The following is a 13,754-nucleotide window of genomic DNA, read 5'->3' as shown; positions in this document are numbered from 1 at the left end:
AGTACTCAAATAATGGGTGAAATAGTGCATTATAAATAGACAAAAACATTTCCATGCTTTCTTGGAGGAAAATCACAATGTGCCCAATCAGGGATTGTGTTTTTCATGAACATTGCATATGATTCCGCCTTATGTTTTGGCCAAAACAAGGTATCTTATCAAGACAACATAATTAGGGTTATTTGCTCATCAATTATTTATTTATTATTATTTTATATCTAGTATTGGTGATTTGAACAAACCCATAACCCCAAATATTAAACATTGGTGTGCAACTCACAATTTTTTTTTTTTTTAAATAAATTTTAAATTATTTTTACATTTTAAAAATCATTTTGTTAGTTGAAATAAACCTGAAATAAAAAAATAAATATTTGATGAAAAACTAATATAAAGTTGAAGTACTAAAATGACTAAAACTGAAAAAAAAAAATCAAAGCTAAATAGAAACAAAATAAAATTAATAAAATATACAAAAACCCCCCACAAAAATACTAAAACTTAAATCTGAAAACATCACTGACTGTCAAAATCAATTGCAATTTTGCTTGATTTATAAAAATCAATATTACATTACATAATGCAATAAGATGTTTGAAAATGTCAAAAAATGGTCCTCATATTAAAATGAATATCGCAAAAGAGCAGGGGCGTCACTAGGACCATTTTAGGAGGGCCCTAAATATTCACCCAGCCCCCCTAAAAGTGTGCGATTAACTCAATAATCTGAACACTAATTTGTGATCATATTCATTTTATAATAAATCCAATAGCTAAAAAAAAAAAAAAAAAAAAAAAAAAAAAAAAAAAAAACAATAAAGGGAGTGGATATGGCTAATGAGTGGTACTCTGCAGCCATCTGCTGGTTATAGTGGTAATTTCATGTCATTTTCATGTTAAAAGTTTTTGTTTTCCACCAGGTGACAGAAATCGTCCACTAAAGCATGCCACATTTTCAATGTTATCTCCATGAATGAAAATGAGAAATGTAGATCTTCTTTAAAGTTAATTTTACTGCACAAATGTAGAGTAAAAAAAGTGTTTAAAACATTACATGGGTTGAAAAAAATTATTTTAAAACAATTTTTTACCCACATATGGCCAATCTAGACATTTACAGTAATATAAGGTTTGTCTCTGACTGACAAGTTCAATTTAAATTTTGCTTGATTTATTATAATCAATATAAAATAAATGAATAAATATTACATGAAAAACAAAAAAAATAACAAATTTGAAATATTAGAATTTTAAAAAGAGTTTCACAATCAGAATATTAGAGATGTTTCTTTTTCATTTCTAATGTCAGATTAAAAATATATGTAATCAATGAAACTATTGTAGTTGCTTCATATGCTCTGTACTATATATGTAGATTTTTGCTCACTATGATTTGGAACAGAGTCTGATAGTTCAACTAAGGTGCTTTAGCCATATAACAGAACTCACACATACACATACATATATAACAGACACTGGATGTTCACAAGAACCAGCCTTTAAACCTGTACATAACGTTATTTCTGTGTCTATAGGTGCTCCGGATGTTAAAGTGATAGAGCGACTGGCGTCCCAGGAGACGACACGTCGCTTAAGCCCAGGAGAAGTGCCGGGAAAACGCGGGCTTGGGTTTTACCACGGTTCGTTCTTACCTGCTCTATGTCAGTCTGTCTGTGAGTCTGTCCAAATATCCCAGTCTCTGTCTGTCAACCAGTCAGTCATATGTCAGTTACACAGCACACATACACACACACACACACACCTCAAAAACAAGAGTAGGAGATTCCGGCTACACTAGGAACTGAAGCAGGTTGAGGTCGTATGAGCAGAATTCTGTGCCACACATAAACACTCATTTTCTTTGCTTTTTCCCCTCATTGACTTCCCTCAAGTATTGCGATCGCCACTCAAAAAATATTTAGGCCTAAATTTTAAGTTTATGTATTTGAGTTGCATATAAACTCACTGTGTAATCCAAATGGATGGAAAATATGCATATTCAAATATATAAATAAAACTTAAATTTAGGCCCAAATATGTTTTTGAGTGAATGCTGCCCGCACAGTGTTTGCAGCGTGGCACAGAACCGAGAACTCGTGCTCATTTGAATTCACCTTGACCTCTATCGACCCCTGACCTTTAACCCCGAGGTGCTTCGACTCAGCACAGCGAACACCTAAACAACCTTCGAGTTAGTTTTTCTATGTATGTGCATTTTTAAGTGTTGCCTGGGTGCACACGTGCACGCGTCCTTCATCACGCCGGGGTTAAAGGTCACCAGAAGAGTGAGGGAAACACATTGAAAACACAATAAGCGACGTCACATCACAACAAACACAACGCACGCACACACACGCACACACAGCAAGGAGGAGGAGGACGGGGGAGACAGTAGAACAGTGAGAGAATATATGAAGAAGCCAACATACAAACGCGGGATATGACACAACCTGAAGAAAAAGACAATACAGAGCGTGTGAGATCCCACCCAACACACACACACACACACACACACTGCAGCAGGTGCAGTTCCATTTGTAATTGCAGTGGATCTCATATGACATTGAAAACAATCTTTGTTACACAACTCTACAGTGTCCAACTTTGTCCCATTTGCATGTTTTTCTCATTACAGAGTATGAGGTTAGTGTAACAGACCTGAATACATCCGAGTAAAGATTGGGTTTCTGCTCTTTGCTTTTGTAACATCGTAAAGAACGAGACAGTATGCATATGAACCAGTATGCATATTTCAACCTAATAATTTTGATTCTTTTACAGTCATACACTAGCAGAACGTGAACTATTAAATCTTATAAAACACTTAAAAATGACATGTGTTGGCTTGAGACTAATGCGATAAAATTACCTACTACACATCGTCCTGTAATACTCGATTCTGATTGGTCAATCGGATTATAAAGATGTTAATCAGTCTCACTATTAACTTAAAACCAAATTTAATGTTGATTTATTTATTTACCGTTCAAAAGTTCACCAAGGCTGCATTTATTTGATCAAAAATACAGTAAAAACAGTGAAATATTATTACAATTTAGAATAACTATTTTCTATTTGAATATATTTTAAAATGTAATTTATTACTGTGATCAAAGCTGAATTTTCAGCATCATTACTCCAGTCTTCAGTGTCACATGATCCTTCAGAAATCATTCTAATAAGTTGATTTGCTGCTCAAGAAACATTTTATTATTATTATCATCAATGTTATTGCTGCTTAATATTTTTGTGGATTTTTATTCAGGATAAATAGATGAATAGAAATTGATAAAAAGCAGCATTTAATGTCTTTATAAAAGTCTTTACTGTCACTATTGACCAATTTAATTTGTCCTTGCTGAATAGAAGTATTAATTTATTTAAAAATAATAGCCTGGAATGTTCCATTAAACGCATTTGATCGCTAGTCTACTGTCCTCTGCACACAGTGTCAGAAAAATGTCCTTTTAGAGTGAGATTTGTGGCATCTCACTGTATTTGTGCTGAGTTTCTACAAGCCCAGTGTAAAAGTGGTTGATAAATTTTCCCCAGTGCACAGACATTTTTGTCATTGACTGTCCAGAGAAGGACGGTCAGCAGTTTAAGAGGTGGCCAATCTGCAAAAACATAAAATAGCAAATGTATCTGTCTGAGAGCGTGTGAAACCCAACCTTCAACTCATATTCAGTAACATTGTACAACATTAGATTCATTACCTTTAACAGATGAAACTAATGACAGTTTGTTAGGACAACAACACAACATCAACACGAAAAATTACACCAATCAACATCGACACACCCATGCAGGTGTAAATGTGTGTGTAATTGCGTTAAATATCTTATTCAGACTTTAAGTGCATGTATGTGTCTATTTCTGTGGTTGGTCTTTACCTCTGATAACTATGGTTTGATCCATGTCAAGGCGGAGTTTGCATTAATATCCTTCCATACCATTCGTCTGTGAGGGGAGGATCAGGGGCCGCCGGCTGATATCCTGACTCTAACTGTGCCAAATGGAGTTGGGTTGTGTTGAGGGAAGGATAACCAGGGATATATTGGGTTCGGAGAATTGTGCGTGCTCGGATCGGACGTTGTTTGTGTCATTTGTTGTGCGTTTTTGGTGGATGGAGAGGAGATTTATGTGGTTGTTGGAGGTGACAGAACAGGGTCACAAAGTTTTGTGGGATGTTGTGTGTAATAGAAGGTTTGTCACTGAAAATGAAGACAAACAGGATCAAGGAAAATGCAGTGCGGAAAAGAAATTGAGAGAATGGAAGAATATAGATGGTAAAAAGAGGACGGTGAACGTGAGGAAAGAAACGGAGGAGAAATTGTGTATTATTAAAGACATGCAAAGAACCACCAAACAGAAATAACGAAATGAAAGAATAAAAGAGAAGAGGAAAAAAGTCAAAAGAGAGATTTTACAGATATCAGTGTGTTTTTAAGGATGTTTTCACACTTGAATCCTAAAATAACCAAATTCGGATCCCTTGATGTGGATCAAAAAACACTCCAGTTCACTTTGTATTCACACTGTTCCTGATCTAAAATGAGGGTTCGGATCTCATTTTGATCCATTTTAGTGTTCATTGACTAGCATTGGGTCAACCAATGGTGTAAGTTAATGGTGGGATTATATGTTCCTTTTTGCAATTTCATTTGGTGTTGCTGTTTGCTCCGAAATTATACACTTTACATTTAAATCTAATTTATTTATTGAAAATTACTGTAGAATAATAACACATTTTCTGTGATGATTTCCTCACTTTGATGCACCACAAATCGGTCAGTTTAAACCCTTGAGCCTAATTATTTTTTTGAATAAAAGTGAAGGAAGAGCTTCAAGTTTCTGTGTGAAGTTCAAAATACTTTATTAAAATTTGCATTAGCCTGAGCTGCTCATGTCCTCACATACCACATACCTTAAACTATGGAGCTAAAATAGTCTCAGAATTAATGCATTTATAAAATGCGTAAGCTTATTCACATTCACAAAAATGCTTATATATTTGCAAACAGCATTTCATAACTCTTATTATAATTATGCTTAAAAAAAAACTAAACTTTGTCAATGGGGTAAGATATAATATTTTTTTTTATGGAAGCTTGTTTCTGCCACAAAAAAAAAAAAGGTAACCAACTTTTTATCTCACAATTCTGACTTTTTTTCTCAGAATTGCAAGTTAAAAAGTCAGAATATGCAAGATAAAAAGCTGCAATTCTGACTTTTTTTCTCTCAATTGCAAGTTTTTATCACGCAATTCTGACTTTATCTCACAATTCTGACTTTATAACTCACAATATTGAAAAAAAAAAGTTGCAATTACCTTTTTTATTTTGTATTTCATGGCGGAAATAAGCTTTCATACTTTTCCCCTTAGAATGAAGTGTATTTTCTACTTTATTTTTATACCACTGACATATTTTTTCTTCTAAGCACAAACTCACTTCATTTTGATACATTTTGATAAATAAAACAAGACTTAATATCTTAAGTCATTTAAGTTTAGATATTTTTACTGGAAAACAAGACAAAGATACTGAGAAGTAAAATCATTTTTTTGCAGTGCAAAAATTCATAGTGATGATTCACAAATGTAGATTCAGCAAACAAATGTTCAGAAATGTGCAAACATGCTTGTGCATTTAAGAATTGCATTTTGCATTTGTAGTTTGTGAATATAAATTCATTTGGGCATTTGCAAATCGCATTTTTGTGAATATGAATTAGATTATGATTTGTGAATTGCTGCTTGCAAATGTATAACATTTTTTTATGCTCCATACAAAACAGCTTAAGTATTTGACTATGAAAATGAGAATATAAAGTGAACCTGGCATGCTTTTTGTTCAAAATGCACAATATAAGTGCTCAATCACTGCTCACAGTTTATTTGTTCATATGCATAAACTAAATTGCAATTCTCAACTGATTGCTTGATTAATTCATCGCAAAATGTCAACTATATTATCGCACAGCTCTATATATATAGTTGGATATATAAACATATCCAACCTTATCTGCATAAATACAGTATACAGTATGCTTTGAAATAATGTGTATTGTGAAAAGCACTATAACATTAAAACTGACTCGACTCGACATGTAGCCAAACTTGTTGTAAATGCTCTCAGCCTCCTGAAACCACTCAAGTGTGAAAACACCCAGAGATGTTTAGTGGTTATGTAATCTGTATTTTTAGAGAGATGGACAGGAGTGTGTGAGATGGGCAGGTTTTTTGGGGGTTGTTTTGGGACGCTTGTGTGCAAACTATGTTAGAAAGGGATCTTTAGGATCTATCATATCTAGCACAGAGGCTGGGATTGGGCAGAGACTGATTTTCCCTTCGCTGCATGATCGTGTGAATATGTGTGTGTAACTCGCTTGCCGAGGCGTTTAAACGTACCTTTCCGCACATTCCCATCAGTGGGTCGAAACTCTCGCGTGTTGAGGAGGAAGCAGGCTCTGTCCTGCTGGTAGCGCTCTTGTGTTCGGCCCATCGGGCTGCGCTCGTCCGGACTAAGAACCTGATCGATTGTTGGACAGTCCTCGTTTGCTAGAGCGGCACTGGCTGCGTCACCGTTCTGCTTCGAGTCTGAAGAGAGACGTGAATGAACAGAGAGAGTGAGACAGAGGAGGAAGACAGAGAATTACAGAGAAAAACTAATATTCTTTAAAGTTAAAGATCACCTAAAAATAAAAACTGTGGCATTATTGACTAACTGTTGCACTCATGTTGTCCTAAACCTGCATGACTTTATTTTCTTGAGTCAGTGAGTTGAATTTGAGAAGTGAATCAGGTTCTGAGAGCTAATTCAATCGATTCACTGAAATGATCTGTCTCAAACACTGATTTGTTCACATAAGTCATCCTAACTCTGTAGCAGTGAAAAATGAACTTTGTGATCTGTTCCTCACACAAAGCATATTCACATTTTATATATATATATATATATATATATATATATATATATATATATATATATATATATATATTATATTTTCATATTTATAGTCAGAAAATGTAAAGTATAACACATTAATCGCAAAGAGCACTTTTATGATACTTTGTTATAGATAGTTGTTGACTAGTTGTTATAGATATTAAGAAGAAATCAAATATTAGGCAAGGTTATGCATTGCCTTTTTTCTTTCCTGTACCTTATAGAACTAATAGAGACTTGCAGATTTAAAAAAACAATGAATAATTGATAATAGACATGACCTTAGCAGGAAGAGCAGTGCATCTTGAGAAACACACACACACACACACACACACACACACACACACACACGCGCTGTTGTACAGTGCAAAAACATTATGATGCATTGTACCGTTTTAACAACATTTTAACAATGCAATAATGTTTTCCCACACAGCTCCAAGATATCTCTATTATATTCAGATGTCTTTGAAGTTTCATTTTCAAAATATTATGTTCACAGAAATTAATATATACAAATATAATACAATATATAATAAGCAAAAATAAAATTATCAATATAATATATAATATTTATTAAGCCTAAATAAATCATTCAATCATTATCCAAAAATAGCTATATAAATAAAAAAAGCTATATAAATATAACAAATATATATTATATTATATTATATTATAATACATAAAACAATATGTAATATAAAAATTAATTAATCTTGCCCAAAATAAAAATCTGTGTTTACGTAATATATGTGTGTGTTCTGTGTATGTATATATAAATACACATACATGTATATATTTAAGAAATATATGTATGTATAAATAAATATATATTTATTTATATATAATTTATATTATATATAAATATAAATTTTTTACATATAAATATAAAATTTTTCTTAAATATATACATGTATGTGTATTTAAATATACATACACAGAACACACACATATATTACGTAAACACAGATTTTTATTTTGGGCAAGATTAATTGCAATTATTGATTGTGCAGCCCAAAAATACAATGTTTGATATATAATATTAAAAAAAAAAAAATCTGTTGAATTCCAAGCTAATATATACATAATGTTTATATATTTCAAGCTAAAATAAGCTAAAATAAGCTAATAAGTTAAAAACAAAAAGTTGCGTTGAAAATGGACAAACCCAGCAATTGGGTTGTTTTAACCCAGTGGTTGGGTTAAATGAACCCAAAGTATGTTGGAAATTAACATTTATTAATATGTTTAATAAATTAACAATTATTAATAAGTTTGATGAATAATAATTAAACAAACATTTATTGAATTACTTATTAATAAATGTTCACCTTGTGATTATTATTGTTGCCTCTAGTAATTATGTGTCTGATTTTTAATTTCCAACCTATTTTGGGTTCATTTTAAGCCAGACATATAGTCATTTTTAAACAATAGTTGAGTTAAATAAAATACCCAGCATGTTGGGCAAACATTTAACCCAACCGCTGGGTTTGTCCAACCCAAAGTTGGGTTGTTTTTACCCCATTTGTTAGAGTGCTGGATCAGTAAATGCAATTCAGTACTATCATTAAAACATTTGACAAAAGATAACCAAAACCTATAAAAAATTCTTATGGAAAGAATTTGTTTAAAAACACCCAATGAAAGGATTTTTGTGGCGCACAAGAAAATCTGTGTGTATTTGTTCTGTATCTCACCTCTGTTAATCTCTATGATCTCCTCCTGAGCTAGAGGACAGTCGCCCGCCAGCCCGCTCGACCCCAGCACGCCGCCCAGCACGTTACCCAGGATCCTCTGGGGCGAGGCCGTAGCCATTGCGAGGGCATCCGGCTTGCAGTAATTGGGTGAGCCGGGTTGCGGGGCTCGCGGGATGTGTTTGTTCTTCTTTTTGGGCAGCTTCTGCTTGGCCATGGCCAGAGAGTAATACATGCCGAAGTTGTTAACAATCACGGGAACGGGCATAGCGATAGTCAGCACGCCCGCGAGGGCACACAGCGCCCCCACCAGCATTCCCGACCACGTCTCCGGATACATATCTCCATAGCCTAAGGTGGTCATGGTCACCACGGCCCACCAGAAACCAATGGGGATGTTCTTGAAGTTGGTGTGCGCGCTCGCCGTAGGGTCGTCCGGACTGGCTCCTATCCTTTCGGCATAGTAGATCATTGTGGCGAAGATGAGAACGCCGAGAGCGAGGAAGATGATGAGCAGGAGGAACTCGTTGGTGCTGGCGCGGAGCGTGTGCCCGAGAACACGCAAGCCCACGAAGTGACGCGTCAGCTTGAAGATACGCAGGATTCGGACGAAGCGCACCACGCGCAGGAAGCCCAAAACATCTTTTGCCGCTTTGGAGGAGAGTCCGCTCAGACCGACCTCCAGGTAGAAGGGCAAGATGGCCACGAAGTCGATGATGTTCAGCGCGCTCTTGAAGAACTCGACCTTGTCGGGGCAGAAGACGACGCGAGTGAACACCTCGATGGTGAACCAAATCACGCACACTCCCTCCACGTACGTCAGCCAGCTGTCCGTGACCACCTCGTACACGATCTCCTCTTTCGTTACGTTCCCTTCCGTAACGTTCTCGGTTTTGTTGTAGATGGTGTTGAACGCTTCGTGCGTCTCCATGCAAAAGGTGGAAATGGAGATGAGGATGAATAGCAGGGATCCGAACGCCACATACTGAAGAAAGAGAAAGAGAGAGTTCAGCATAGGACACAAAAAATGATGGCAACTTTTAAACAACATTCAGAACTGCCAAATATTGTTTATTGTAAATAATTATGAGTACAAGTTGTAATTGCTCCCAAAATTAATATATAAATCATTCACAATCATTATCCATTAAATATAAAGATAATATAATTTATTCATAATACATAAAAACAATATGTAATATAAAAGTTAAATTTGATAAAATATAAGATTTAATTCTGTTGGATTCCAAGCACATATATGTGTAAAGCGCTATACAAATAAACTTGAATTGAACTGAATTAACAAACATGCATTGTTCCGGTAAGCAGATGCTTTTATCTTGCAGTACACTTATTACAGACTCAATCCCTCTGGAGTAACCTGAAGTTAAGTGCCCTGCTCAAGGACACAATGCTGTCAGCTAATGACCCAAACCAGCATCCGGAGGTTTCTAGTCTTATAAGCTTTAGTCATTACGCCAAAGTGTGTGGAACACAAACCCACAACCTTAACTTCATTTTGAGATATCCACTGTGCTTGAACCCACATTATGCATTATTATATAACATGTACAATATGCATTAGACAGACACCAGTGTTATTTCAACATTATTTAAATACTATTATAGTATTAAAGGTGCCATCGAACGTTTTTTTACAAGATGTAATATAAGTCTGAGGTGTCCCTTGAATGTGTCTGTGAAGTTTCAGCTCAAAATACCCCATAGATTTTTTTTAATAAATTTTTTGAACTGCCTATTTTGGGGCATCATTAAATATGCACCGATTCAGGGGCTGCTGGCCCTTTAAATCTCACGCTCCCTGCCCATTGAGCTCGCGACTCTATAATACAGTGCATTTACAAAGTTCACACAGCTAATATAACCCTCAAATGGATCTTTACAAGATGTTCATCATGTACGCTGCATGCATGCTTCGGGTCATGTGAGTATAGTATTTATTTGGGTGTTTATATTTGATTCTGAATGAATTTGAGGCTGTGCTCCATGGCTAACGGGCTAAAGCTAACATTACACACTGTTGGAGAGATTTATAAAGAATGAAGATGTGTTTATGAATTATACAGACTGCAAGTGTTTAAAAATGAAAATAGCGACGGCTCTCTTGTCTCCGTGAATACAGTAAGAAACGATGGTAACTTTAACCACATTTAACAGTACATTAGCAACATGCTAACGAAACATTTAGAAAGATAATTTACAAATATCACTAAAAATATCATGTTATCATGGATCATGTCAGTTATTATCGCTCCATCTGCCATTTTTCGCTGTTGTTCTTGCTTGTTTACCTAGTCTGATGATTCAGCTGTGCACAGATCCAGACGTTAATACTGGCTGCCCTTGTCTAATGCCTTGAACATGGGCTGGCATATGCAAATATTGGGGGCGTACATATTAATGATCCTGACTGTTACGTAACAGTGTGTTATGTTGAGATTCGCCTGTTCTTCGGAGGTCTTTTAAACAAATGAGATTTATATAAGAAGGAGGAAACAATGGAGTTTGAAACTCAGTGTATGTCTTTTCCATGTACTGAACTCTTGTTATTCAACTATGCCGAGGTAAATTCAATTTTTGAATCTAGGGCACCTTTAATATTTTGAATTAGTTCATTTACATGACAACGGCTTTTTGGGGGCTTGAAAACGGTACCGTTATCATCGCCGTGTGAACTACAAAACCATGAATTTGTGAAAACGGTGACGTTCGCATGCGTATTACATGTTCAGTCTATAAGTGCGTAGTGTTTCTTTACAAAGTGACATCGCCACCTACTGGCCTGGCATGAACAATACAGCATTTTTAGTTGTTTTCGCGGATTTGTGTGAACGAAGATCGTTTTGACAACGTTGTCATCTGTACGAGAAAAACGCGAAGGTTTTTTCAGTTTTTAGTACATTGTTTTTGTGTAAACGTACCCTTAGTAATTGTGCTGTGCTGTTGTTGTTTTTATTAGATTTTTTTAGTTCATGTATTTCCGTTATTTCAGTTTTAGTAATGTCAGTGCTTAATTTCAACTCAGTTATATAAGACTTCACAAACAACTGATTTAAGACTATCAAATTAGAAATTAAATATAAGCTGATTGCTTTTCAACAAGATTTACAAAACAAGCCTTTAGTGTATCGACAACCAGACATGAGAATTTACAATAAAATGACAGATAAAATATATAATATGTTATATAATTTTTTCTGTTAGATTCCAAGCTAAAATATCTATAAATAAAATGTAAATTATTATTTTATATGCATGCTTTTTGATCAGGTTTATAAAACTAACCTGTATCTTATTGTATTGTAAGCAATCAAGCAAACAAAACAGAATAATAGGAATCCAAAATGTTTACACAAAGTTATGTTTTATATGAATGAACATTATTAAGATGGTACCGGCAGATAAATAAAACACATTCTGATAAATGCATACAATCCTCACATCTTAAATATGATGAAATTATATTTATAAATCACCTTTGGAAAAGTCGAAGCTATATGCTGCCTCTCTATATCGACTAATGCATAACTAATAGTTTGCCGTTCAGAAGTGTATTAAGGCATCTGTCCTTGACCTCATTTTATTTCCTCCAGACATTGATCGCGATGTACACAAGATCAGTTTTCATAGCCACGATGACAATACATAGCTTCATATATCTGTGAAATCACATGAACCCTAATGACCTATTTGTACAACGCTGAGCTCAGGTAAAATAATACGTTTTGTGTAAACGGAGACTTACAGTATCATAGCTTTACATATAGATCAGTGGCACTGTAAGGAAGTGATCTGCAGATTCTTTGATCAATGCAGTTCAATTAAAAATAATCCAAAGCATCACTTCACAGAGAAAGACATGGTAAAACACGGTAAACTCAGGTTTTAAAGATGAAAATCATATTAGTTAGTTCACAATATTAAAACTGAGTGAATATATAGGGGAGAATTTAAAATAATTGTGCACACGATAATGTCACTTTTTTTAAAAGATGGTTAAAACTTAAAGGGTTAGTTCACTCAGAAATGAAAATTCTGTCATTAATTACTCATGAAATCCGAGAGCTCTCCGACTTAATTTAATTACCGCTGCGCACAAAAAGTATTCTCGTCGCTTCATAAAATTAAGGTTGAACCACTGTAGTCGTGGACTATTTTAACAATGTCTTTAGCACCTTTCTGGAACTTGACAGTGGTAATTAAATTGCTGTCTATGGAGGAATCAGAAGATGAACGAAGGTCTTATGGGTTTTTAACGATATAATATTATATCATGCATCATAATTATTTATAAAGTTAACAGAAATATTAATTTATAATACACATTCATATCTGTTTAAAAACATTGCTTTATAGTTTGACAACTGAAATAAAGATGACAATGATTTTGATGATAATGATAATTTCATCATTCCAGCATGAGAATCCCTCCTGTGGTCCCCAGACACTCTTTCCTCTGTATTTGGTCTACTCAAAAGTGTGCCAGAACCTAAACTAGGTCCTGACAAACACACACACACACACACACACACACACACACACAGAGAGAGAGAAAACTCCGATCTACATTAGTCTCATATAATCTCTCACCTAAATTCTCATTTACACACAAATTTACACAGATTAAAATCCCACTAAACACTCAGAGATCCAGGGCTGGTGTTTGATGCCCCTTTAGGAAATGACCCTGTTGTTATTAGTTTTACTCATAAAAATTAAGTTTTTAATTCACAATTAAGCTGCTAAAATTCATGCAACCATTTGATTGTGCAAGCAATTTCTCTCTCAAATTCACAAATCTTTGCACACTGAGATAAGAAAGAAAGAGCAAACGTATTTATATAGAGATCACACACACACACACACACACACACACACACACACACACACACACACACACACACACACTCTCAGAGCACTCATGTGCATGAGATGTTCCAGGCATTTAGGACACACAGGGTTGAAAGCCTCTCCTCCACTCCACCCCTCTATCTGCTCGCTCCATTTATCCCTCCATCCAAGACTGCTTTGTTTCACAGGCTGCCCAGGATTTGTACTGAACCATCTACCTCCCTCTCTAACACAC

At 35.0% G+C, this 13,754-nt stretch overlaps 1 protein-coding gene and 1 long non-coding RNA gene across 13 annotated transcripts in view; one reads left to right on the top strand and one right to left on the bottom strand.

Moving 5' to 3' along the window:
* kcnc3b (potassium voltage-gated channel, Shaw-related subfamily, member 3b) overlaps positions 1 to 13,754 on the bottom strand; it is a 79,512-nt gene that overhangs the window by 23,200 nt on the left and 42,558 nt on the right. For 6 of the 12 annotated variants that reach the window (XM_048173918.1, XM_048173925.1, XM_048173919.1 and 3 more), the window contains 3 exons: positions 8,651 to 9,632; positions 6,413 to 6,601; positions 2,430 to 2,450 (listed from right to left, as the gene is read on the bottom strand). In XM_048173918.1, coding sequence (XP_048029875.1) covers positions 2,430 to 2,450; positions 6,413 to 6,601; positions 8,651 to 9,632 — 1,192 coding nt within the window. The other 6 variants (XM_048173927.1, XM_048173929.1, XM_048173922.1 and 3 more) reach the window with 4 other exon arrangements.
* The window catches only part of LOC125257531, a 60,012-nt gene that overhangs the window by 3,725 nt on the left and 42,533 nt on the right, over positions 1 to 13,754 (top strand). Inside the window, exon 2 of the long non-coding RNA XR_007182412.1 lies at positions 1,536 to 1,640. This is a non-coding gene — a long non-coding RNA (uncharacterized LOC125257531). The remainder of the gene's footprint in view (positions 1 to 1,535; positions 1,641 to 13,754) is intronic.

This window comes from Megalobrama amblycephala, linkage group LG22 (genome assembly GCF_018812025.1).
Source record: "Megalobrama amblycephala isolate DHTTF-2021 linkage group LG22, ASM1881202v1, whole genome shotgun sequence".
Taxonomy (NCBI): Eukaryota; Metazoa; Chordata; class Actinopteri; order Cypriniformes; family Xenocyprididae; genus Megalobrama; species Megalobrama amblycephala.
This window is presented reverse-complemented; position numbering and strand designations above follow the sequence as displayed.